Source organism: Hibiscus syriacus, unplaced genomic scaffold (assembly GCF_006381635.1).
Source record: "Hibiscus syriacus cultivar Baekdansim isolate YM2019G1 unplaced genomic scaffold, ASM638163v2 tig00111662_pilon, whole genome shotgun sequence".
In the NCBI taxonomy this organism is placed as follows: Eukaryota; Viridiplantae; Streptophyta; class Magnoliopsida; order Malvales; family Malvaceae; genus Hibiscus; species Hibiscus syriacus.
In genome coordinates this window covers 1610658-1636302 of record NW_024063150.1, presented here as the reverse complement: position 1 = coordinate 1636302, position 25645 = coordinate 1610658, and the positions used below count along the sequence as shown (strand labels likewise).

Genomic DNA, 25645 nt, shown 5'->3' with positions numbered 1-25645 from the left:
TGGCTAAACAGAAAGCAATGACCTTTTTGTATGGTGATTGGGATCAGTCATATAATGAGCTACCACGTTTGCTGCAAACAATAGAATTTTTCATCCCTGGAACCATTATTAGATACTATACTCATCCTGCAATCATGCTTGAGGGAGACGTTATCCCCGGGAAGAGAATTTTTGGTGGCTTGTCTGGCATTTAAGCCAACTATCAAAGGATTTAGATTTTGCAAACAAATGATTCAAGTCGATGACACTTTTCTCAATGGGCTCTACAGACACGTCTTGATGATAGTTGTTGCATAAGAGTAGACAAAACTATTTTCCCCATTGCCTTCACCATTGTTAAAATGAATCGGAGGAAACTTCGAATTTCTTTCTCTCCAACTTGCGTTCCTATATTGTCACTCAAGATGGGGTTTGTATGATCTCAGATCAATAGTCTGGCACAATTTCTAGACCCGAAAATAGATGGACGCCTCCTCACGCATATTCTGCATATTGTATACGTCATATCGCTTCGAATGCAATGAAGAGGTTTAAGCAGAAAAAGATCAAAAAGAAGATTATCAACATGGGTAAGTACCTTAGCATTTGTTAATAATTATTTATGCTTCATTAATGTTTTTTTTCAATAACATTTAATTTACTGCTTTTTAGGGTATGTTTTACTCCAACCAAACTTCCGTGCACGACTTGAAATTTTGAGAAATACGGAGATGATGTGTATGAGTTCGCAGCTGAAATCCCTAGGGAGAGATGGTCATAAAAATATGATGTCGAGGGTCGCCGTTACGTCCATATGACTACCAACCTTGTTGAATGTCTCAACTCAGTGCTGAAAGGGGCTTAACATCTCCCAATAGCAATTATTGTTAGGGATACTTACTTTAGGTTGGGTAAAGTATGGGTAGACAAAAGTGCAAAAATTGATGCCATGATCAGCGATGGAAGAAATTAGGCTCCAGATTTAGAGAAGGCAATGCAAAAGAATCAAACACATGCGACATCAATGTTTGTCCACAATTTTTCCAGACTTGATTCTGATTTCGTTGTCGAAGCACTAGTTCGACCACATGAGGGAGGTAATTCTACAACATACACCGGTAATCTGAATAGAAAATGGTGCGATTGTGGTCGATTTCAAGATTTTAGGTTCCCATGCGCTCACATTGTTGCTGCATGTATGCACATCAATGTTGACCCATACTTATATGCTGATGACTATTATAGCTTGCACACTATGCTCAACATTTATAGTTATGACTTCAAATACCTCCCAAATAGAGTTTACTGGCCTACATGCACAATTTCTAAGGAATGGTTGCCAAATCCTCAATTGCGTAGGAAGTTACGGGGTCTACCTGAATCTAGCCGAATTCATATCGATATGGATGATTCTCAAAGAGAGTCAGGTCAACCCAAACTTTATGGCCACTGCAGAGGTGAAGGTCATAATAGAAAAAATTATCCACATCTTCCAAAATATCGGGCTGGACACTAAAATAGGCATTACAAAATATTATGTATTGTACAACCCCTAGTTCCAAACTATTAGTAAAATTTGTTCTTTGATTTTCAAGGATAAAGAGTAACCATTGGAAAACCCCTAGTTATTCAATGAGTATCGGTACCCACATGAGTATTGGTACTTATTTTGCATTATGGAATTTGACCCGTTTGGAAAATACCGGTAGTATCGATACTACCAAGTGAGTATCAATACTTATCTTACCTTTGGTATCGGTACCACATGAACAATATCAGTAATGTTTTTAATTGAAAATGGAGAAGACAAATTTGTAATTGACAATTTAAAATTTAAATTTAAAACTTCATTAAAGTTTACATAAACTAAAACCATAAAAATCAATATTTGTGCATTTTTCATTTTATTTTTAGATCTCTCTATAATTTGATCTTCCTTTGTCTTCTTCTTCTCAATTTCTATACTTATTCTTTTAAATTTTTCTTCCCTCTCAACTAGTCGTTTGCTACGCCGCTTCGGTAGTATGATATTAAAAATGTCTTCTTACATTGAGATCTTGAGGAAGAAGTTTATATGGACATCCCACCTGTATTTAGTCCAAGTGTTGGGCAGAAAGTGTGTATGTTAAAAAAGGCTTTATATGGATTAAAGCAGTCTCCAAGGGTCTGGTTTAGAAGGTTTACTAAAGTGATGTGATGTTGAAGTTGGGATACAAACAAAGTCAGGGTGATCACACTTTGTTTGTGAAACATTCTGCTACAGGGGGAGTTAATGCCTTATTGGTATATGTAGATGACATTATAATCACAAAGGTTGATTTGAAAGAGGTTAATGATCTAAAAAAGTGTTTGGTGAAAGAGTTTGAAGTCAAAGATATAGGGAGATTGAAATACTTCCTATGTATTCAAGTGGCACATTCACAGCAAGGGATCTTCATATCTCAACATAAATACACCCTAGACTTGTTATAAGAGACTGGAAGTGCAAACTAGCAGAAACGCCAATAGAAGTGAACCACAAGCTTGGGATATAATAGAGGATGCAACAGTTGACAGAAACTCATTCGAAAGGCTTGTGGGGAGACTAATTTATCTATCACAACTAGACTAGATATTGCCTATGTTGTTGGAGTTGTGAGCCAATTTATGCACAATTCTAAAGAAAAAACACCTAAGGGTTGTGAATCAAATTCTGCAGTATTTGAATGGTACACCTGCCAGGGGAATTTTGTTTAAAAGAGGAGAAAAAATGACATTAGAAGCTTATATTGATGCTTACTATACATGATCAGTGGTTCATAGAAGATAAACCTCAGGGTAATGTACTTTTTTGGGAGGAAATTTAGTGACAGGGAGAAGCAAAAAGCATAATGTTGTGGCTAGATCCAGTGCAGTGGCTAAGTTTAGAGCAATGGCACTTGGAATCTGCAAATTGTTGTGGCTAAAGATTATTTTAGAAGATTTAAAGATTAAGTGGAAGGTCCAATGAAGTTGTATTGTGACAATGAATTATCAATTAATATTGCTCATAATCCAGTTCAACATGACAAAACAAAACATGTTGAAGTGGATAGACATTTTATAAAGCAGAAACTCGACAGTGGGCTAATTTGTACTCCCTATGTATACACTGGAGATCAAGTTGCAGATATACTTACCAAGGGACTACCTGGTAAGCTTTTTCAGAATTTAGCAGGCAAGCTGAAGATGGAAGACATCCACTCTCCAGCTTGAGGGGGAATGTCAGAAAATAGATTCCTAAATTAGGAATATTATGAGTAATTAAGATAGGATTCTATAAAAATTCCTTAGTAGTTGCAATCCCTAAATTAGAAATACATGAGTTTTACACAGAATTTCATTGTTTTTAACAGTCTCTGTTATTTCTGAAGCAATCAGAATTGTTATTCTGGATTGGGACAATGGATTTCCGAGTTGTGGTGCCCAGATTATACATATAATTGGCAAACCTTACCAAGGGCTTGTTTCCGTTGGTACATCATGAGATTCAACTCATGCAAGGTTATGATGAAAACTGTTAGTACCAACCAAGTGATATATATATATATATATATATGTGTGTGTGTGTGCGCGCGCATATGTTCTGTAAATTTACATATATGAACAAAATATACAGCAAGGCAGACGCACACTTTAGTTCCAGGTACTCACACTTTCCAATTCTGGAACTTACATAAATCATTCCTGCTTGAGCCTGAATTGTATTGTTTAACTGTGTGTGGGGTAATTTTGTTTTATATATGACTCCCCACCTAATATATATCCTGGATGTGGCACCCTGATTTTGGTCTTTTATAATGCCAACTGTAATGATATCTTTATTCACAAATTTTATGACTAACCGGCCTGTAGTAATGCCGCCGCTGATTGTTCTGTTGCTGCAGAAAAAGAAGGTTGTTACTCTATCTGAACCTTTTCAGAAGAGCAAAACTTAGTAGAAACTGATTGATCAGAGATCCTAAAGTTCCAGAATTTTGTTTTAGCAGAAACCAGGTTTTCTTCGCAGAGGAATTCCCAAGAGAACCATTTTTCAATCGTGCTATGAATGTGTACCACAACATCTGACGTCTCACCGGCTCTTGCTAACATGCTAGCAGTGTAGATGGTTGTCATTCTTCCTGGCGCTTCTCCACTTGGTCCGTCCACCACCACAACATCCCGTTTAAGCTGATATACTTCTTGTGGTAAATTTCTCAATGCCAATTTGCAAGTCGATTGCTGGAGCAGACTTGTACGAGGTGCACAAATAGGATTTTCCTTGGCATGCTTAAGCATCTTGTATGCATTCTTAGCTGACACCTGGTACTCAACCTTATAAATTCGAGTCCTGTTAGAATCCGCTTTGTATTGTCTTAACTTGTAAGGGTCATCCTCTAGAAAAAGAGTAATGCCTCCTGCATTTATAGAAGATAGGTTGAGGTACTGCAATTGAAGACCGAAGACATGGAGGTTACAAGGTGCTCTTTTGGAAATGAGATTTGAAAGAAACGTGAATTCATTCGGGGTGAGAAGGGTTGCATTGGTGGTGGTTCCGCGTGGACCAGACTCTACCACTGGCGCATTTGATCGTGCCTTGCATTCAGAAGGTGATGAGCACTCCTGTTGACCAGACAATGGCAAAGTAGCAGGTCGAGATAAAGAATGTGAAGTTGTAGTAATTGCAATTTTAAGAAGTCTGAGAATAGAAAAGATGAAAACAAGCACCGGGAGTAGTTTCTTTACCGGAAACTTCATCTTTCTAGCAGCTCCGTCTAATTTCAGGCTGGTGCTTGAGGCTGCAGTACAAGAAAACTAAACTGACGAAATGATTGGAAGGGCACGAGACTGTGGTTCCTTTCCAAGCAACTACCATCATATCCTCCTCCTCCTCCCAAGGTAATTATATGTTTTTGATTGCATCGGGTTGTTATCATGTTATCAATCTTCATATCATTTTGAGTGAAGAAGAAGAAATGGTCTTTGCTTTTGTTTCAAGGGTTAACTTTTCCTTTATTATCAGTTGTCTTATTCCCATATCATGTTCAAATGATCGTTTTTAAACTTACAAAATGGTCTTTAAATTTATTGAATTGTTACAAAATGGCCACTCTGTCGTTATAATAATTTGTAACATTTCGATAAAATTTAATGATTGTTTTGTAATGGTCACTTTGTCGTTATAACAATCTGTAACATTTCGATAAAATTTAATGATTGTTTTGTAATAGTTCAAGAAATTTAATGATTATTTTGTAACTATCCAAAAATTTAATGATAGCTTTGTAACTTTTGAAAGTTTAGTGACCCAAACGATCATTTGAGCATAGTCTGGGGACCTCTGGCATACTTTATCCCAATATTTAAGACTACCATCCCTATATATCAATTGATTCCACCATAGGCTCATTTAGTGCATTGTTTAGTTGGTTGGTCATCTCTGTATTTTATTTGTCTTCAGCTTGTTTGGTGGAGGTCCTTCTTGTTTGTTACTTAATCACTTTCAATCCTTGTTATTTTACTTATCTGGTACAGTTGCATATTGTATGCAAAATTGTTAGGTTTCCGGTATATCGTGAGCCTTGTTACGGAAGGTCCGGTCATGATTGGGGGTTGTATCGAGAGTCAGTCTCTCAAGGCCCCGAAGACCTGGCGACCTTGGTTCGCCGGAGCAAACATGCTATCTGTAACGTCCTAAAGTGGAATCATAAATATTTCGATATTGCTATGAATATGTTCACTTTTTTTTTTTTTATCCGAGTCCGTATATTTAAACGAAATATCCTCCAATGTTTTAAATTTTGAGTCATGTGCAAATCCATGTTCTGATATGTGTCGGACATAACTTTTTATAGGGTAAAGTACACAAATGGTCCCTCGACTGTAGGTCAATTTACTGAGTCTTCTGATTATTAAAAGTTTCAAAATGGTCCCCTAATTACATGATATTATTTTGTTGAGTCTTTTGACTGTTAAAAGTTACAAAATGATCACATGATTATTTATATGTTTCGAACTCGTCCATTTCTGTTAAAAAATTGACGATTGTTTGAGGTTGACCGAGATATGATAAAATATGATCTCATAATTTCAAATATTTGTACAACTCAAACTGTTTTGGATCAAATTTTATCATATTTCAGTTGAAATGTTGAATGAATGTTAACATTCAATGCAAACGGTCGTTAATTTTTTAACGAAAAGGAAGAGTTTGAAATATATGAATAGTAGGGTGACCATTTTGTAATTTTTAATGGTTAAAGGACTCAATAAAGTATGCCTTATAGCGAGGGGACTATTTTGTAACTTTGAATAGTTAAGAGAATAAACAAAGTTATATCTTGTAACCGGGGACCATTTGTGTACTTTATCCATTTTATATTACATGTAAGTTGTAAATTTAGATCGTATTCTCTAAAAAATCATATTAAATCATTATAATTTAATTATATTGCTTTTATATTATTTAAATAATATTAAAATTCAAAAAATTATATGGATAAAAATTGATCAAATTAGAATGTACAAAAGTTAAATTCATAACTTTTACATAATACATTAACTAATGACAAATTGATTTTTCAAATGCATGCCGAAAAGAAAATCCCATACAAAACCATATGAAAATAAAAGATAAGTCTGTTATTCCAATTTCAGAATACAAATATTTGTCTGCTATAAATATGTTCATGTTTTTCCAAAAAAGTAAAAGGATTGATTTTGTGAAAATACAAATAGAAGGACTAAATTTTCAATATATCAAGAATGATCTTTAAAATTTTAAGATTCCTCATTCAAACAAAATGATATATGTATACGTACTAATTTTTTTTATTATAAATTCGTCATATACCTATTCGAGTTGAATTGGACCATGACTTGAATTTTATTCTTACCGAACCCATTTGATCCGATTGATCCTGACTCGAAAGCTTTAACAGATAAAAAAAATATCCATATCCAAGATCCAACCTAAATGAATGCTTGTTTCCAACCATGAAATTACTAGAAACTATTTAAAAGGAAAGGGAATTATTTTTTTTATAATCACCGGTATCCGATCTATTGATCGACTAATCCGGATCAGGTACTGCAGAGGCAATGGTGGTCCTTCCAACCTAGTTTGCTCCATTCGCAATCACCAAAATTTGAACCCCTAATTTTGTTTAAGGAATTTAATGTCTCATCCCACTAGATCAGCTGGTTGTTGGTCAAAGGTATTATTTTTAATGGACAATGAAAGGCAAAGGCATTGTAACAAAAACAACATGACAGAATCAGGCGAAGTTTTATACATTTTCCAAGTTGTTAACGCGCAATTTGAAGGAAAATTATGGTTCTAACAATGAGAGGCAGCTCCTTGGGTGCTGAAAACAATAAGTCAATAAGCCCTTTCAAAGGGTACATTTTACCCCAAAAAGTTTTTAAAAATATGAATAAAAGAAGATGAGGAAAGAACAGTTGTTCTGATCTTTAGACATTGTTCAGGTTCACATATATACCTGACTCGAACTCGGTTTTCGAAGTGAGATCTCTAGTCTCCAGCCATCTGCAGATTCTTGAATTTCCTAGTTTCAACGGATGACAGAATATAGAAACAACTATGAACATTGTGAATTCTTGGTCTTTCACTGTAGGAAACTGCAACACCATTCAATTCCACTTTAAAAAAATCCTTATTAGCCGGTTTGTTTCTTCGTTGTCGTCCAAATGTAAGGATTCTTTCCTACTGGAGAAAAAAAATTGTAAATCCTTCTATTCATCAAATCTTTTTCCTATGTTTCTCGTTTTCTTTGTTGCCGTCCACCGTAAACATGCATCGGGGGTTTCTTATTTTCATTTTCTTCCTTAGCCTCTTCTTTGATAACAGCTTGTTCGGCAGATTCTACCCGAATATTTGGTTTCATTTCCTGAACTGTTTCGGTGATCACCTCCATTTCTTTCGCTTGAGCTTCTGTTAATACCTGAAGAAGGTCCAATGGTATAGCTGCGGGATCAAGCTCCAAGCAAACCTTAGGAGCATTCAGACCTTCTTGACCTGTGAGCAAACAAGAAGGGACCTGGTAAGAAAAGGGAAACAACTCTTCTCTTGGAATCATCCACGTTTTACTCTGTTCACAATGCTGTCGAAACACGGTCTTGAACCCGGGGATCTTAACAAGCGGAGCAACAGCAACACCGTTTTGCTCATTGTAATCTTCGAGCACTTCAACCATGTCATAGCTGCGTATCACTTCATCAGGTGTAAGCTCATTCCAATCAGGGGGCCATTTGCTATAGAGAGACCAAACATCTCCCTTCCTCGGATATATTTGAATTGCTCCTTTCCATCCTTTTGACCACTTCACCTGTGCGAGAACAAATTGAGAGAGTATTAACTTCATATTTGCCTATTCAGAAATCCTCACTAGTTTTGTAAAAGTCTGAATCAATCCAGTTTAGCGGTGCCAGTTCCGTGTTGCTTTCAGAATTAAGCCAACTCGTCCGTATTTTTAAGGGTTTTAATGATATCACACCATGAATCACCGCATAATAACGAGGCATCCGGTCATCATCATCATAAGCAGCCCAAACCTGGTTCTCACCGAATGACTTTTCAGTACGATCCTGATCAAAATCGTGAAAATCTGGATCTGGAACATTCATGGTCATTGGATCAAGTTCCTTTGTAGCAAGATTGACATGAGAATAATCAGTATAAGACCTTTTAGGCTCAATACTAGACTTGATACCGACACACTTCATGGATTCGCGTGCATCACGTTTCATATTTAGGGCATATTTTCCGTTTCCTTCATCCTTATCATTTATCCCCTCGTCAAAAGCCTTTGGTTTATCTGAACCAGCTGATAGAGAAGCCGGTTTCCGTGAATTTAGTTTCTTTTTGATTTCTTTCTTAGCCAATTCCATCAGAATATTCCGTATTCCCAGCTGTGAAGGCTGCTTTATGCTATTAGTTCTTGACATTCCTGCAGTATTTTTGAAACCACTCTTTTGAAAACCAGAAACGGTAACCCCTTCATTTCCCATGGCCAAGTGATCTACCATCTCGGTTTCATCTCGGTAGCTTCATTGGTGAAAGAAGCTGGTGAAGATGTAAAGTCAAGGGGGCACCGCCTAATGCACAAACAAATTCAGCCAACAATTGTTGAAATTGTTGATGATTAAATGCATTCTTTCGGTGGGCAATTTGTAAGAAGATTCATTCGGTGCAATTGTCAAAATTGGGTGCAGAAAATGTTGATTTTTGGAAATGGTTAAATCATATATTTAACCATTGTATTTTAGGGTAATTACAAGATTAGTCCCTAAGTTTCAATTATAAATACCCTAGTCAATTTAGATTCAAAATCATCCCAAAATCTTTCAGTTCTCTCTCAAGTTTGTTTTGTAAACACCTATAATTTTTTCTCTTTAGTAAAAGATCTGCAGCAGTCCGGAGACGTAAGCACAATTGGCTGAACTCCGTTATCAATTTTTCAGATATTATTTTTCCGTTTTTATTTCGTATTCTCACTAATCTGGCTATAGGAAAATTACTTATTACTCGTTTATTTCCCAACAACTGGTATCAGAGCTTTTGGTTGTGAATTTTATCAATTTTTTGCGAGGTTACTATTCGGGTTACTATTCACGTGAATAGTGAATTTCGTGAATAGTGAAATTCGATCGGCGATACGAGTTTGTCGACGGAGGTGTTCTAATACACGGCGGTTCGCAAAAATTGTCAGAAACGATCCAAACGAAGCCATATTCGAGTGGGAGCGATGGCTGCAGACGAAGGGAATGTGAAAATTGAAAAGTTCGATGGTGCGGACTTTGGATTTTGAAAGATGCAAATTGAAGATTTTCTATACCAGAAAAATCTATATCAACCCCTCTCAGGAAAACAACCAGAGGGCATGAAGAATGAAGACTGAGCTCTTCTCGACAGACAAGCCCTCGGAGTTATCCGACTGACGTTATCCCGCAATGTTGCTTTCAACATAGCAAAGGAAAAGACCACGGCGGGTCTTATAACGGCTCTCTCCAGTATGTATGAGAAGCCATCGGCCTCAAACAAAGTTCATTTGATGAGGCGATTATTCAATTTGCGGATGACGGAAGGGGCATCGGTGGCACAACACCTAAATGAACTCAACACAATCACAACCCAGTTGAGTTCAGTGGAAATTGAATTTGATGATGAAGTTCGAGCTTTAATTCTCTTATCATCTTTACCAGACAGTTGGAATGCTACTGTTACAGCAGTCAGCAGTTCGTTGGGAAACAACAAATTAAAATTCGACGATTTTCGGGATCTGGTACTGAGCGAAGAAATTCGACGGAGAGAATCGGGTGAAGCATCAACCTCCTCAGCCTTGCACACGAGTCCAGAGGGAGAACTTCAGAAAGAAATTCAAATCGTGGCAGATCGAAATCCAGAAGGGGAAAATCAAGAACAGGAAATAAAGATTTTATCTGTTATAATTGCGGTAAGAAGGGCCACTTCAAAAGAGATTATCGAGCACCGAAGAAAAATACCGGCGCACAGGAATCTGCCAACATGACGGAGGAGACAGGTGATGCCATGATTTTAAGCGTCAACAGTCCGATTTAATAATGGATTTTGGATTCAGGGGCATCTTTCCACTCTACGCCATGCCAAGAAATCATGGAGAACTATGTCAGTGGTGATTTTGGGAAGGTTCATCTTGCTGATGATGAAACCTTGAAGATCGTCGGAAAATGAGACATCCGACTAAAGTTGCCAAACCAGACCACCTGGAAGCTGACAGGAGTGAGACATATTCTTGGTCTCAAAAGAAATTTGATTTTTGTAGGACAACTTGATGGAGAAGGATACAGTACAACCTTTTCAGGTTGTGAATGGAAGATTACCAAAAGAGCACTCATCATTGCTCGTGGTAAGAAGATCGGTACTCTCTATGTAACCTCAAATTTAGAGAATATCATTGCAGTAGCAGATGCTAATGGAAAATCAAACCTATGGCACCAAAGGCTTGGCCATATGAGCGAGAAAGGAATGAAGATACTTCTGTCAAAAGGGAAGCTGCCGGATCTAAAGAATGTAGATGTCGGACTATGCGAGGATTACATCTTTGGCAAACAAAAGAAAGTCAGTTTTGCAAAGATTGGCAAGACACCCAAGGCAGAAAGGTTAGAATTGGTTCATACTGATGTATGGGGACCATCCCCAGTTTCATCTCTTGTAGGCTCACTATATTATGTCACCTTCATCGATGATTCAACAAAGAAGGTGTGGGTTTATTTTCTGAAGAAGAAATCAGAAGTCTTCGATACCTTCAGAAAATGGAAGGCCATGGTGGAAAATGAGACTGGTTTGAAAGTTAAGCGGTTGAGGTCTGACAATGGAGGAGAGTACATAGACAGTAGATTCAGAGATTTATACGCAAACAATGAGATCAAGATGGAGACAACAGTTCCCATAACACCGCAGCAGAATGGCGTAGCAGAGCGCATGAACAGAACTCTGAATGAACGTGCCAGAAGCATGAGGATACATGCCGGATTGCCCAAATTTCTATGGGCTGAAGCTATCAACACTACAGCTTACCTGATCAACCGTGGGCCCTCAGTTCCTTTGGATGGCGGAATACCAGAGAAAGCTTGGAGCAAGAAAGAAATAAACCTTTCACACTTAAGAGTGTTTGGTTGTATTTCTTATGTACACATAAACTCTGCTGAAAGAAGTAAACTTGATGCCAAGTCCAACAAATGCGTATTTGTTGGTTACGGTGGTGATGAGTTTGGTTACAGGTTTTGGGACTACGAAAATCGGAAGATCATTAGAAGCAGAGACGTCATTTTCAATGAAAATGTGATGTACAAAGATAGGCCAACCGCAGAATCAAGTAATACCGAAGCTGAAACAAAGGAATTTGCTGAGTTCGAGGAGATTTCTGGAAATGATGTTCAGATCAGTCCTGAAGCAGTTCAAGAGGAAGAACCAGGCACACCAGAACTGAGACGCTCCTCCATAATTCCTAAACCAACCCAACGGTATTCGCCTTCTTTGCACTACTTGTTGCTGACTGACAATGGTGAACCAGAGTGCTATGATGAAGCAATGCAGGTGGAGGATTTAGTCAAGTGGGAGTCCTCCATGAAAGATGAGATGGACTCACTTATGTCAAATCATACGTGGGAATTATCTGAATTACCACCAGGCAAGAAAGCGCTCCATAACAAGTGGATTTACAGGATCAAAAAAGAGCACGATGGGAGCAAACGCTACAAAGCAAGATTGGTAGTCAAAGGTTTTCAGCAAAAAGAAGGTATTGACTACAATGAAATTTTCTCTCCAATCGTAAAATTGTCTACAATCAGACTGGTGTTGAAAATTATAGCTGCGGAGAATTTACATCTTGAGCAGTTAGATGTAAAGACAGCTTTCCTTCATGGTGATTTGGAGGAAGAAATCTATATGAGGCAGCCAGAAGGCTTCATAAAGGCATGCAAGAAAAACCTGGTATGCAGGTTGAAGAAGAGCTTGTATGGTCTAAAACAAGCTCCTAGACAGTGGTACAAAAAGTTTGATAGTTTTATGGGTAGCAGTGGTTTTACCATATGCCAAGCAGATCATTGTTGCTACATCAAGAGGTTCGACAACAGCTTCATTATTTTATTGTTGTACGTTGATGACATGCTCGTTGCAGGCTCAAACATGCAAGAGATCATAAACTTGAATCAAAAATTGTCAAAGCAGTTTGCTATAAAGGATCTGGGCGCTGCAAAGCAGATTCTTGGGATGAGGATCAAAAGAGACACAAAGTCGGGGACTTTGATGTTATCACAGGCTGAGTACATCAACAAAGTACTCTCCAGGTTCAACATGCAAGATGCTAAACCAGTAAGTACACCTTTAGGTGTTCATTTCAGACTCTCCAAAGAACAGTCACCAAAGACGGAGGAAGAACGTGCACACATGGTGAAGGTGCCGTATGCCTCAGCAATTGGAAGTCTGATGTATGCCATGGTTTGTACTAGACCAGATATTTCTCATACAGTGGGAGTTGTTAGCAGATACATGAATAATTCGGGCAAGGTACACTGGGAAGCAGTCAAATGGATCCTCAGATATCTGCGGGGTACTACAAACAAAGCACTTTGTTTCAAAGGTGGAGATACGATACTGACAGGCTATGTAGATGCTGACTTAGCCGAAAATATTGACATCAGAAGGAGTACTACAGGGTATGTCTATACTCTAGGAGGAACCGCAGTGAGTTGGGTTTCTCAACTACAGAAGATAGTTGCTCTCTCTACAACTGAAGCAGAATATGTCATTGTTACGGAAGCCAGCAAGGAGATGGTTTGGCTCCAAAGTTTTTTGGAAGAGTTAGGCAAGAAACAAGAAAACAAATATATTGTATTGCGACAGTCAAAGTGCTATTCATCTAGCAAAGAATCTGTCTTTTCATTCCATGACGAAGCACATACAATTGAGATATCATTTTATCCAGTCTCTTCTGGAAGATGGGATTTTAAAGCTTGAAAAGATTAGTGGAGCTCAAAATCCAGCATACACGTTGACAAAGACGGTGACCACGGACAAACTGAAGTTGTGTTCAGCTTCAGTTGGCATGCTAGAGTAACAAGACCAGAAATACTGCTGCATTGATCGAGGTGTGAAGACATATTAAAATCAGTCTTCAAGTGGGAGATTGTAAAGTCAAGGGGGTACCGCCTAATGCACAAATAAATTCAGCCAACAATTGTTGAAATTGTTGATGATTAAATGCATTCTTTCGGTGGGCAATTTGTAAGAAGATCCATTCGGTGCAATTGTCAAAATTGGGTGCAGAAAATGTTGATATTTGGAAATGGTTAAATCATACATTTAGCCATTGTATTTTAGGTTAATTACAAGATTAGTCCCTAAGTTTCAACTATAAATACCCTAGCCCATTTAGCTTCAAAATCATCCCAAAATATTTCAGTTCTCTCTCAAGTGTGTTTTGTAAACACCTGTAATTTTTTTCTCTTTAGTAAAAGATCTGCAGCAGTCCGGAGACGTAAGTACAATTGGCTGAACTCCGTTATCAATTTTTCGGGTATTATTTTTCCGCTTTTATTTCGTATTCTCACTAATCTGGCTATAGGAAAATTACTTGTTACTCGTTTATTTCCCAACAGAAGACCCATTTATGTTACTTCCCGATCTAGGGAACCCGTCTTTTTGAGAAATTTTTGTAGATATACCAGAAAATATTGTCTGCATTACGAGCCTGGCGAAACTTTTGTTGCTGCATGAAGTTGGGAAATGGAGTATACTTACTATTGGCATTTATAGCAGGGGCTGGTGTCTCAACAGCGAAAAAGTGTGTGTGGCAGTTGATACAAGGAAGATTTACGTTGATGTAAACCCTAGAGTACTCGAAATGCATCTTACAGGAATTGCAGGTTGTCCAAAAGGTGTCATTTCTAACTTGCGAGGAACAGGCTTGGAATAAGTAGCAGCGTTCCAACCATTGGTGTTTGAGATATTCTCATCAGAGAAATTATTAATTTCACAGATGTACGCATGTAGAACATGAATTTTCACAAATTATTACCAACTGCCTTGATCAACCCATTCAAATCCAAATCCAATTATTCATTTTCTGAACGGAACTCCACCAAACTAAATTTTGCCTTTTACACATTATAGATTACAAGATAAACAAATGAGAAAATAACCTCAGTGGCCGAATATATTACAAGGCATTTTCGGTAGGTTATTTTCTCTAAACAAATATATATATATATATATTGTAACGCTGAATAAAAGAAAGGTAAGACTTGAAATGAAAAACTTACATGGGAGCAGGACGAGAAGATGGTAAGAGTTTCCGAATAGAGTTGGAACCTCCATTCTCCAAAGCTTTTCTCCTAGGTGATGACACGCTTGACTTTGGAAAATTCCGCCTCCATCTGCAATAGCTGCTACACGCATTGAAGTTTCCAATTTTCTCAAACGAATTGTAAAAACGAATAAAAAAAGATGCTAATAAATTAATCAACAACTAACCAGAATTATAGACTTATTTGATTTCAATTCCAATCAAACCGCCAATAATTTCAGCTCAGATTCATTGATTAAACGAGTTGAGAAGAGTTGAAGCGCCATAAACAAGCGATTCATGAAACAAATAGAAAATGGAGAAACTGAGGAGTCACGGATTCAAAAAAAAAAAAAGCGCGGGGAAGGTTTTCGAGTTTTCCCTGAAACTGCACCGATCGAAAAAAAAGAGAGAGAAATGAAGAAATGGATGAAAAACTCGTTAAAAATGAGAAAGGGAGGGAAGGGAAAGAAACGAGATTGTTCCACGTGGGGATCCTTTCAACTGAAATTCGTCCAATTTCCTCCTATTCGTATTTCATACTACAAAGCTCATCATAACCATAATCTCAATTTAGTTCATTTTATTTACAACATCAAGTTTTAATTTATATCCACGTGATCAAACCAACGTTATTTTATTACAGAAATTTGTAGAAAAAAAATTAAATACTCTATAAGATGTTCAAACAAAGACCTTGAGGAAGGAAAAGTGGAAAACCAAACATCCAACCACCAAACAAATTTAAGAGCATCTTATGCTTTTAACAAAATTATTATATATATATATTAAATTATAACTAAGATTAATATTATTTATTTAATGATATAATTTTATAAAAGGGTAGGATCCAATTACATTGTGTAAACTCTTTTGGTTTTACACCTTTTAGGACCACTAGAGATAAATTAAAGGCTGAGATTAACAGTAGAAAATGAGAATATATTCACTAAAAATTGAGTTAAGTCATATTTTAATAAGTTCAGAATTCATTTATTTGTTAAAAGAGTAATCATATTAATTCAAATCTAACAAATATTAATATTTAATGTTAATTTAGTTGTTGTTCTTTTCTCAAAATATTTTAATTTTTTACATTAGTGAAAAATATTGGTAATGTAAAGAAGGTATGTCACATATTAATTTCATATAAACCTTTCAAAGTGTTTATATATAGTCTTTTAAACTCATTCTCATTTAATGATTGTAGATAAAATACATATATGTGTTTGGTGTCATCTATTAATTTATATTTATATTTGTGCTAACATGTACTGTCAAGGAAAGGGTGGAGTTAGATGATGAAGGGAATGAGAGCATTACCACAGAAAGAGTTGGCAACCAAGAAATGACCACCAAGGACAATCGAATATTGCGCAGAAGCTTGAGAGAAAAAATGATGCCCCAAGCCTTAAGTCATTTTCTCCGGTTCTAAGGAATCTAAGGATTAAAAATATAAATAAGAGAGCATGTGAACCGTGAAAAGGCATATGTAATCCTAAAATATTTTACAAACTTCTTAATCTACTTCTGATTCTCATTTTTCTATTCCTATATTTTGTTTTCTGGTTACTGGTATATGACATTTTGGTGCTTTCATTGAGCTTAAACAATATGGTGAGTAACACGGAATCTATCAAAGCTTTGCAGGAAGCGAGTGCTCGCCACGACCAACTTTTGGTTTCTCTCTAATCTAAGGTGGAGGATTAGAAGAAATGGAATGCGACCACACAACGAACCCTCCAAGATTTGGTTCGCCAATTAATAGTACTTTCTGCACAGTTGGGAGCTCCGACAACCACTTCTTGCTATGGTGATGGTTCAGGAGAAATCGTGGTTACTAGAGGCAATGCAAAAATGAAAGTGGAATCTGATGACGTATTTCCTTTCTCACCCAAACCAGTTCAGGTGGAGTTACCTATATTTAATGGTAAGGACCTAGAGGAGTGGCTTGCATCGGCGAATGATTTCTTCGAGTTTTATGGCACTGAGGACCACCATCGCGTAATCATGGCATCTTTCAAAATGGAAGACATAGCCAAGAATTGGTTTCGTTGGATGCAATGACAGTGACAACTGGAAGGTTGGAAACATTTGGTTAGAGTAATTCGACGACGGTTCATGGTGATGGAAATCGAATCACCAGAAGGACAACTTTCTAAGCTTTTCCAAACAACGACTGTGGACGAATATCAAACCCGATGTGAAGACCTTATCTTCCGTACAAATAACCTTTCTGATGAATTTATGACACAATGCTTTGTGCATGTGCTTCGTTCAGATATTAAGCATGAGGTGTTGGGTTATCGATCCACTTCTATGAGTGAAGTAATTGCGCTGGCCCAATTTCATGAAGCCAAATTTCTTGAGACACGGAAATCATTAGGTCGGGTACCTGGTCCAAAATTGTCGCCCTTACTACCGACACACACCTCGTTTCCTTCTAGGTCTAAAGCACATCTTGATCGATTACCTCAATCAGGAAATCGCATGACCTCTCATAATCTTATGCAATCTCACGGAATTTCGGCAGCTGAAGCTCAAGCTTGACGCGAAAAAGGGTTGTGTTATTACTGTGATGTTAAATTTGTTACGGGTCATAAATGCAAAGACCCTCAGTTATTCTTGCTGGATGATGAACATGAGTATGAACACCAAGAAACAACAATAGGTACATGAGCAAATAACAACGATGAATTAGCGGACTCTGACAATATTATACGTGAACAATCTTTGGTTTCCTTTAACCCTCTTGCATGTTATTTCACTCCTAATACCATACGTGTGATGGGGGAGATTAGAGTCCGACTGATTCGGATTTTGATTGATGGTGGCAGTACACACAACTTTATCCAGTCCTGTGTTGTAAAGCATTTGGGTTTGAAGGTGACAGCAGCACCAAACTTCAGGGTCCTTGTGGGAAATGGTGAAAAATTACAAAACAAGGGTTGTGTGCACGATCTTAAATTGTGAGTTCAAGGTACTGAATTGATTACTGATTTCTATGTGTTACCGTTAGAATTTATTAAAATGGTGTTAGGAGTTGCCTGGATGGCTATTCTCGGACCGGTGACTATGGATTTTTCTACACTTCGGTTTCAATTCCACCAAGGGGACAAAGAGCATTATTGGCAAGGGGAAACGGGGTTGGCTCCCCAACTGATCCAATTACAATCCTTACGTCATTTGAAGGACACTAAGGTCGTGGTTGCCTATTATTGTTTGCAAATGGATATAGGACTAAAGACGAAAATCAAAGTTAAACCAGAGGACATGACAAAACTATTGGCTGAATTTGATATGGTTTTTATGGCTCCTCACGGTCTACCTCCTATTCGAGAAAATGACCATGCAATTAATTTATAACCTATGAGAAAACCAGTGAATGTGCGACCTACCGATATTCCTATTTTTAGAAAGATGAAGTCGAACAACAAGTCTGACACATGCTTGAACACTAGTTGATTCGTAAGAGCAATAGCCCATTTTCTTCTCCAGTGTTGTTGGTAAAGAAGAAAGATGGTATGTGGCGGTTCTGCGTTGACTACCGTGCTTTAAAAGCAGTCACCATTAAAGATAAATTCCCAATTCCCACTACCAATGAACTCTTTGATGAGTTGGGTGATTTACAATTCTTTTCAAAACTGGATTTACTTTCTGGCTATCATCAAATTTGAGTTAAAGCAGAAGATGTTCAAAAAACAGCTCTTCGAACTCATGAAGGACATTATAAGTTTCTCGTCATGCCGTTTGGTTTAACCAACGCGACATCCACTTTTCAGGCAACAATGATTGATCTCTTCCGACCATTTCTATGTAAATTTATTTTAATTTTTTTTTTTTGATGACATTCTTGTGTACAGTCAAAATTGGCAGGAACATTTGAACCATGTTGATAGGTGCTACAAAGGTTGCAAGAAAATGGTTTTGTCACAAAATGTAGTAAGTGTACATTCGGACAGACCACTGTTGAATATTTTGGACATATAGTTTTAAGGGAAGGATTGGCAGTGGATTCCGCTAAGGTTGAGGCAATACGAGCTTGGTCGGTACCTACCATGGTCAAGGAAGTGCAGGGATTTCTCGGTATTGCATCTTACTATCACAAGTTTATTAAGGGATTTGCTACTATAATGGCCCCCATCTCGGATTTACTTCGTAAAGGCCAATCATTTGAATGGACTGAGGTGGCTCAAAGCGCTATGAACCATTTGAAACCATGCCTTTGTTCTGCTCTAATCCTTGGGCTTTCGCATTTTGACAAAGAATTCCAGGTCGAAATTGATGCTTCAGGGACAGGTATAGGAGCAGTTCTAACTCATGAGGGAAAGCCGTTAGCCTATTTTAGTCAAAAGCTTAGTCCACATATGCAAAGTGCTTCTACTTACAATCGAGAAATGTTCGCCATTACTCGAGCAATGGGGAAGTGGCATCAATATTTGGTGGGTCGTAAATTTGTCATTGTCACTGATCAGCGCTCACTACGTGAATTAAATCAACAAACTATTCAAACCTCGGAACAACAACGATTGTTATCAAAATTTATTTGGTATGATTTCGACATCTATTATCAACCTGGAAACTCAACAATGTTGCTAATGTGCTATCCAGAGAATATGCAGTTACTCTCATGGCTTTTTCTCGACCAATGTTTGGTATTTTTGATGATATTCGGGCAGCAAGTAGAATGGATGTTATGATTCAACATATTCGAGCAAGTATTCATGAAGGACAAATTAATTATGTTGGGTATAAAGAGCAAGATGGGTTACTGTTAAGGCGAGGGAAAATTGTGGTACCTTAAGAAGCTGCACTAAAATCACTATTGTTATGAGAATTTTATAGCTTGTTGATGGGAGGACATGTTGGTATTACACGCACTTTTCAACGATCAGCTGCGAATTTTTATTGGAAAGGTATGCGAAAAGAGGTTCGACAATTTGTCATTGAATGCAAGGTTTGCCAACGAATGAAAAGTGTTAGCTTGGCCCCAGCAAGACTTCTTCAACCACTTCTGATTCCTGATAGGGTATGTGAAGACATCTCGTTAGATTTTATTAGAGGCTTACTGAAATCTAATGGGAAAGAGACATTATTGGTTGTGGTCGATCGACTCACAAAGTACAGTAATTTTTTTGCACTTTCGAAGCATTTTGATAATAAATATATAGCCAAGATTATGGTCCAAGGGATTTTTGTTAGTGAACTGTGGACTGAGATAACCCAACTACAAGGGACTGAATTATGTTTCAGTTCAGCCTACCATCCACAGACTGATGGGCAAACTGAAGCTTTGAATCGATGTCTCGAGATGTATCTTCGTTGTATGGAAGCAGATGATCCGAGCAAGTGGGAGCAATACTTAGCTTGGGCATAATATTGGTATAATAGAGCATATCAGACATAAGCATGAATGACCCCTTTCCGATATTTGTATGGCGTGATTCACCTACCATTCTCAACTATTTAGAGGGTAGCTCTTACAATGCTCAAGTAGATCATGATTTGCAGGAACGTGACGCATTGTTGCGAGTATTAAAAAGCAATTTAGTGCAAGCCCAGGTCCGTATGAAAAACTAGGCCGACAAACATTGACACAAAGTAGAACTCGAGGAGGGTAGTTGAGCTTTTTTGTGTTTACAACCTTACCGACAACTATCACTACGTCTAAGGAGACATCAGAAGCTTGGACCACGTTTCTTTGGCCCTTATCGCATTCTACAACGTATAGGTCGAGTGGCTTATAAGTTAGAATTATCAGATTCCACATACATCGATCCAGTTTTTCATGTGTCTCAACTCAAGCCAAGCAAGGGTCATCCTCTTCAACAAATTACACCTTTGCCGTTGATGATGGATGAGTTTCTCTCATCCACACCTACTGCGAACCTTGAGGACAAGGTCCTTCTTTTAGGATGGGGTAATGTCAATGAAAGGGTGGAGTTAGTCGATGCAGGGAATGAGAGCATTACCACATAGGGAGTTGGCAACCAAGAAACGACCACCAAGGACAACCGAATATTGCGCAGAAGCTTGAGAGAAAAAAGGACGGCTCAAGCCTTAACCGATTTTGTCCAGTTCTAAGGAATTTAAGGATTAAAAATATAAATAAGAGAGCATGTGAACCGTGAAAAGGCATTTGTAATCCTGAAATATTTTACAAACTTCTTAATCTACCGCCTATTCTCATTTTCTATTCCTATATTTTCTTTTCTGGTTACTGGTACATGTCATGTATCTTCAACATATAACATGCATATTATCAAAAATATTTTCTATTAAATTTTATTTTATCTTTTAAGTTTCAAATCAAGTTATTATAATAGTTAGATTGATATCAGAGACTATTCAAATCTTTATGGATTATTTTTTGATTAAATTGAGGTGATTACAAAATAGTATACGTTTTAAATACTCTCAATCATTTAATTAAGCTAAGGTGATTACAAAATAATATATGTTTGATCTACTGACCGACTAATCCAAATCGGATACTGGAGAGGCAATGGCGGCAACCCTCCCAACCCAATTTGCTTCATTCGCAAACGCTATGATTTGAACCCCTGACCTTATTTAAAAAATCTAATGTCTCCTCGATCAACTTATTATAAGTTGTTTTATCGGTTTCTTATATCATACTACACTAATTTCAATGAATCAATAGTATATTTACCAACAAAAGTTAAATGCCAACGGACCTACAAAAAAAAGTTGATTATTTGATCGTCGTCTTCCCTCCTATCTCCTTTACTCTCTCACCACACGTTCTTCTCATCTCTTTTCCTCCAAGAATTCTCTCGTTATTATCCTTGCGCTTCTAATCATTCTATCAAGAACCAGAATAGCAAAACACAATCGAACCGATGGCGGATTGGGGTCCGGTAATAGTAGCGACGGTGCTGTTCGTCTTGCTGAGCCCCGGCTTGTTGTTTCAGATACCAGGCAAGGGCAAGGTCGTCGTGTTCGGGAACATGCAAACCAGTGGAGCTTCCATCTTCGTCCACTCCATCATCTACCTAGGTCTCATTACCATCTTCGTCATCGCCATTGGAGTTCACATATACATTGATAATTAATAAAATTAGTGTCGTCCTCATCTTTTACTATGTATTGTTTACTTCCTTTCGTTTTCTCCACTTGTTATTGTTGTTGATGTTATCCTTTTATGTAAAATTAACAAATTTATATGTACAATATAATTATATATTTTGTAATGATTTTTTTTCGCTCAATAAAAGTTTTAGTTAATAATTGAAAGGAAGTAGAGTACAATAATACGATAAAGGGTAACAAAAATGTATGCCTTTAATGTAGCTCTCATAGTTGTTAAGGATGTGAGGCCCGATGGAGGAAAGGTATAGTTTATTCTAGACTAACAAGGAAATGGGCTGAAATAACTATTGTCAGGCGTAGGTTATTTTGTCCCAATAAGGTAAACGGATAAATTATTTGGAAAATAAGATAAATAAAAGTCTATTTTGAGATCTACCGTATTTTTTAAGTGTTCATAAAACTCGTCACGTCAAGTTGATGATTTCTAATAATATATAATTATTTTATTAAATTTAATCATATCAGAATAAAAAGTTTGAATAAAAAAAAATTTAGTAGAAACGTGCCAAGTTATTGTAAAAAATATCGTAGATCCCTAAATAAACTTTTATATAAGGAATTGGGATAATTAATTAAACGGTTTGTCATATTGAGCAAAAACACTGTCAGGGCGTAAGCTATGAACATAGGCAAGCTATGAACATGAGCAAAAAAACTCTTTTTCGTGCTCTTCATTATGCATATATAAGTTCACGTTTTGCAGTTGTGGTCAAGGATGAACGTAAAATTTTATATTAAGGGGTAAATTTATAAAATTTTAGAGGTGAATGAAAACAAATTATCAATAATAATATATGAAAAATATAAATAAATTTAAAAATTTCAAGGGATGACTACTTTCATCCACCTCTTTTGATCTGTCTCTGATTATGGCTTGGGATTCAGTTGTGAATGCATTTTTATTGGAGTTTAGAATAGAAGTTTTTGCTAGGACTTTTTTTTTTTTTTTTTTGGTTTGATATGGCTTTGCTTAATTGTTTTAATAAACTACTCTATTTAAAAAGAGGAGGAACGAAACAAAGGCAAGCTGAATTTTGCCAAGCTCTAAAGAGATGTTGGTGTTTCTCTAGCCAGTCCTAACAGAATAGGCCATGCAAAGAAGCACAAGGGAAAAGCTCTGCTATTAAACACGCAACTTTTAATCTCTTGGCTCGTGACTCGATCCAAACTTACTGTCATAATATATGCGTAAAGATAATCTCTGTGTTTGTATAAATGATTATTTTGTCCGTTACTTTTTTTAAAGTATTCCAACCTCATTCTCTTTTTTAATTTTTAGTTAAAACGGACTCTTTTGAATGAAAACCGTTAATTGACTAACGGTGAAATCATATTGTTGATGTGTTATTTTCACATGTGTTCAATTGCTTATATAACATATAACATGTGCCATGTTATCAAAGTTATAACTAGACATGTGCCACATCACCCAAAGTAATTATGTGAAATGTGCCATGTCAACAAGTTTACACATGTGGGAATATCACTTCTTTCCAAATTAAAGAGTTTATTTTTACTAAAAATCGAAATATTATGGACTAAAATGCAACCAAAAAGAAAAGAACTTGAAACATTATGAAATAAAATATTTGAGAAAAAAAATAGGAGATAAAATGACCATTCATATAAATGTTGATTTTATCTTTACGCCTAGCATATATCCAAAAAATGATGTGATATGTGAAAAAAAAGAAAATAGAAATCTTGGTGTTGTGAGCTAATTTCTTAAACCATAAACGATCTAGATATGTTGCTCGTATAGTATAAACTTTTATTCTCAATTTATAAGTCTAGATAGGTTACCGATATATTTGTTATGAGTTGCAATGAAATGGAATTAACCATCTTTTGTGGTTATTTAAATCCGCGTTCATAGTTTAAATTCAAGGGATTATACGTTAAATCGGCCTAGTCCAACAATTATTTTGTCAAATTTCTTGTGGTTCAAAAAATATTTTATAAAATTGAGACTTTAATGATGTAGGGAGACGGTACACGCCTTGGATGTTGGTGCAGACGACTCCCTTTGATTGTTAGAATCTAGGATGGCAACAAGTATACTTGCAATAAAATAGGCTCAAACAAGAAGATTTAGGTTGATGTAATGGTGTTAAGGTGGGCTAGAATTCAAAGAAGATAGAAGAAAGGAAATGAAGTTTAGAGGGTTGTTTTTATGAAGTATGGAAGTGGTGATGGATGAAGAAAGAATGGAAGATGATGAAGGCAAAGGAAGATAGTATGAAAAATGAAACAAGGTAGAACCTAAGCTATATGAAAGCTTAACCCCACACCTTATTTATTCAAAGTCCGAGTGATAACAAAGGAATTGGACCAGTTGGTTATAAAGAACCAAGCACCACAAGTATCAATGGAATATAAAGGGGTGATGTCACAAACACAATGTACTTGACAAGTCGATATAGTTCTTAAAGAACTTGAAGAGAGAAAATTCTCACGAGATAAAAGTATATTGATCAAAATGAGATGCCTTACAAAGTCAAGCCAATACATTGGCTATTTATAAGAAATCAAAGGGCATGGCCGAATAGTTACAAAGTGATTCGGCAAGCCTAAAAAACCCCTATGAATGTACATAATTAATGGATGAATGTTCATGACTCTTGGTGCATGTATGTGGCCGAAAAGGCATGGTGATGATTCGACTAGCCCTTCCTTGAATGCACATGTCCTTTAGATGAATGCGTATGGCCGAATAGATTCATTTTGGTTCGGTTTGGAAGAGGCTTGATGAAGGTGCATGCTTCTTGGCCAAATGCTGGTGTCTTCTCATCCTTAGGCGCCTAAATGAATGCACATGACCCTTGGAATGCACATGATCGTTGGAGGGGGCCGAATAGTCTTGTGATGGTTCGACCAAGGGTGTGCCTTGCACATGACTTGGTTTTGGCGCCAAAGAAGGTGACTAGGTAGCTAGCTAGTTGACGGCAATTATCTGCCATAACATCCTTTTCTTAGCTATTCACCTATGTAAAGCATGGAAAAACAATAAGTTAGCTAACATAACATAATGTAGGCCTAGATAAGTATGAAAAAGCAATGCAAGCCTATATATGTAAATGATGTGAAACATGAATCATAACTAAGTATAAGCATAATATAAAGATGTGGAACATATAATAATTCATTTAATATGCATAATATAAGGACTAAGGTATAAGAACATAAGTTCAATCAAATGCATATTGTAAAGTATGATAATTACACGGTAAGACATGATATGCAAGACATAACAATCCAGATAAAGTATGACATGAATGAAATAAGTAATATAAGCATGTATAAGCATGTATAACATAGAGTATATAAAGATTTGTAAGGTAAGTAAAAGCTCCCTCCACTTTCATCCTTAAGTATAAAGATGAAAGAATGATTAACAATAGTAGATGTTTGAATAGGATCACATCATTTAAGATGAACACCCGTCTCATTTCTTCATATATATATATTTTTAAGAAATATTTTCAATCCATTAAATGAATTCAAAATTATATGAAAACAAAAAATTACTTATGTTTATCTTTTTCTTATATAATAAAATAATTTTAAAATGCTTTATTTAATTTATATATATAAACCGAACCAATTAAATCCACCCAATATTGATCCCTACCAAGAGGAGTTTAGGAAGCCCATTAACACATGGCTTCCAAGGCTTTTAACGTGTGCTATGTACTGTACTATAACCCAAT

General features: G+C 36.7%; 4 protein-coding genes across 4 annotated transcripts; 2 read left to right on the top strand and 2 right to left on the bottom strand.

The window, feature by feature from the left end:
• Positions 1–3633: 3633 nt before the first annotated feature.
• On the bottom strand, positions 3634–4859 carry LOC120167116 (glucuronoxylan 4-O-methyltransferase 1-like). Its single transcript, XM_039176222.1, has one exon. The coding sequence runs from the start codon at positions 4732–4734 to the stop codon at positions 3898–3900; it is 837 nt and encodes a 278-aa protein (XP_039032153.1). The 5' UTR covers positions 4735–4859; the 3' UTR covers positions 3634–3897.
• A 2892-nt stretch (positions 4860–7751) lies between these two features.
• LOC120167103 lies at positions 7752–9024 on the bottom strand. The gene is made up of 2 exons (XM_039176214.1): positions 8503–9024; positions 7752–8324 (listed from the first exon to the last, which is right to left on the bottom strand). The coding sequence occupies exons 1-2, from the start codon at positions 9022–9024 to the stop codon at positions 7752–7754; spliced, it is 1095 nt and encodes a 364-aa protein (XP_039032145.1).
• Positions 9025–17609: 8585 nt separating this feature from the next.
• On the top strand, positions 17610–20199 carry LOC120167102. The gene is made up of 6 exons (XM_039176213.1): positions 17610–17748; positions 17863–18144; positions 18321–18443; positions 18813–19307; positions 19445–19571; positions 19668–20199. Exons 1-6 carry the CDS (start codon positions 17610–17612, stop codon positions 20197–20199), a joined length of 1698 nt encoding a protein of 565 aa, XP_039032144.1.
• A 1352-nt stretch (positions 20200–21551) lies between these two features.
• Positions 21552–21951, top strand: LOC120167107. Its single transcript, XM_039176217.1, has one exon. The coding sequence runs from the start codon at positions 21686–21688 to the stop codon at positions 21896–21898; it is 213 nt and encodes a 70-aa protein (XP_039032148.1). The 5' UTR covers positions 21552–21685; the 3' UTR covers positions 21899–21951.
• Positions 21952–25645: the final 3694 nt, after the last annotated feature.

What these genes read in the sequence shown, in the direction of transcription:
- LOC120167116 (XM_039176222.1), bottom strand. Translation starts at nt 4,734, where the DNA reads ATGAAGTTTCCGGTAAAGAAACTACTCCCGGTGCTTGTTTTCATCTTT.
- LOC120167103 (XM_039176214.1), bottom strand. Translation starts at nt 9,024, where the DNA reads ATGGTAGATCACTTGGCCATGGGAAATGAAGGGGTTACCGTTTCTGGT. An exon ending in GGATGCCTCGTTATTATGCG is followed by an intron (nt 8,325 to 8,502) that starts GTGATTCATGGT and finishes GTTCTCGCACAG; the next exon opens with GTGAAGTGGTCAAAAGGATG.
- LOC120167102 (XM_039176213.1), top strand. Translation starts at nt 17,610, where the DNA reads ATGGGGGAGATTAGAGTCCGACTGATTCGGATTTTGATTGATGGTGGC. An exon ending in CACTGATCAGCGCTCACTAC is followed by an intron (nt 19,308 to 19,444) that starts GTGAATTAAATC and finishes GAGAATATGCAG; the next exon opens with TTACTCTCATGGCTTTTTCT. An exon ending in GGACAAATTAATTATGTTGG is followed by an intron (nt 19,572 to 19,667) that starts GTATAAAGAGCA and finishes AGAATTTTATAG; the next exon opens with CTTGTTGATGGGAGGACATG.
- LOC120167107 (XM_039176217.1), top strand. Translation starts at nt 21,686, where the DNA reads ATGGCGGATTGGGGTCCGGTAATAGTAGCGACGGTGCTGTTCGTCTTG.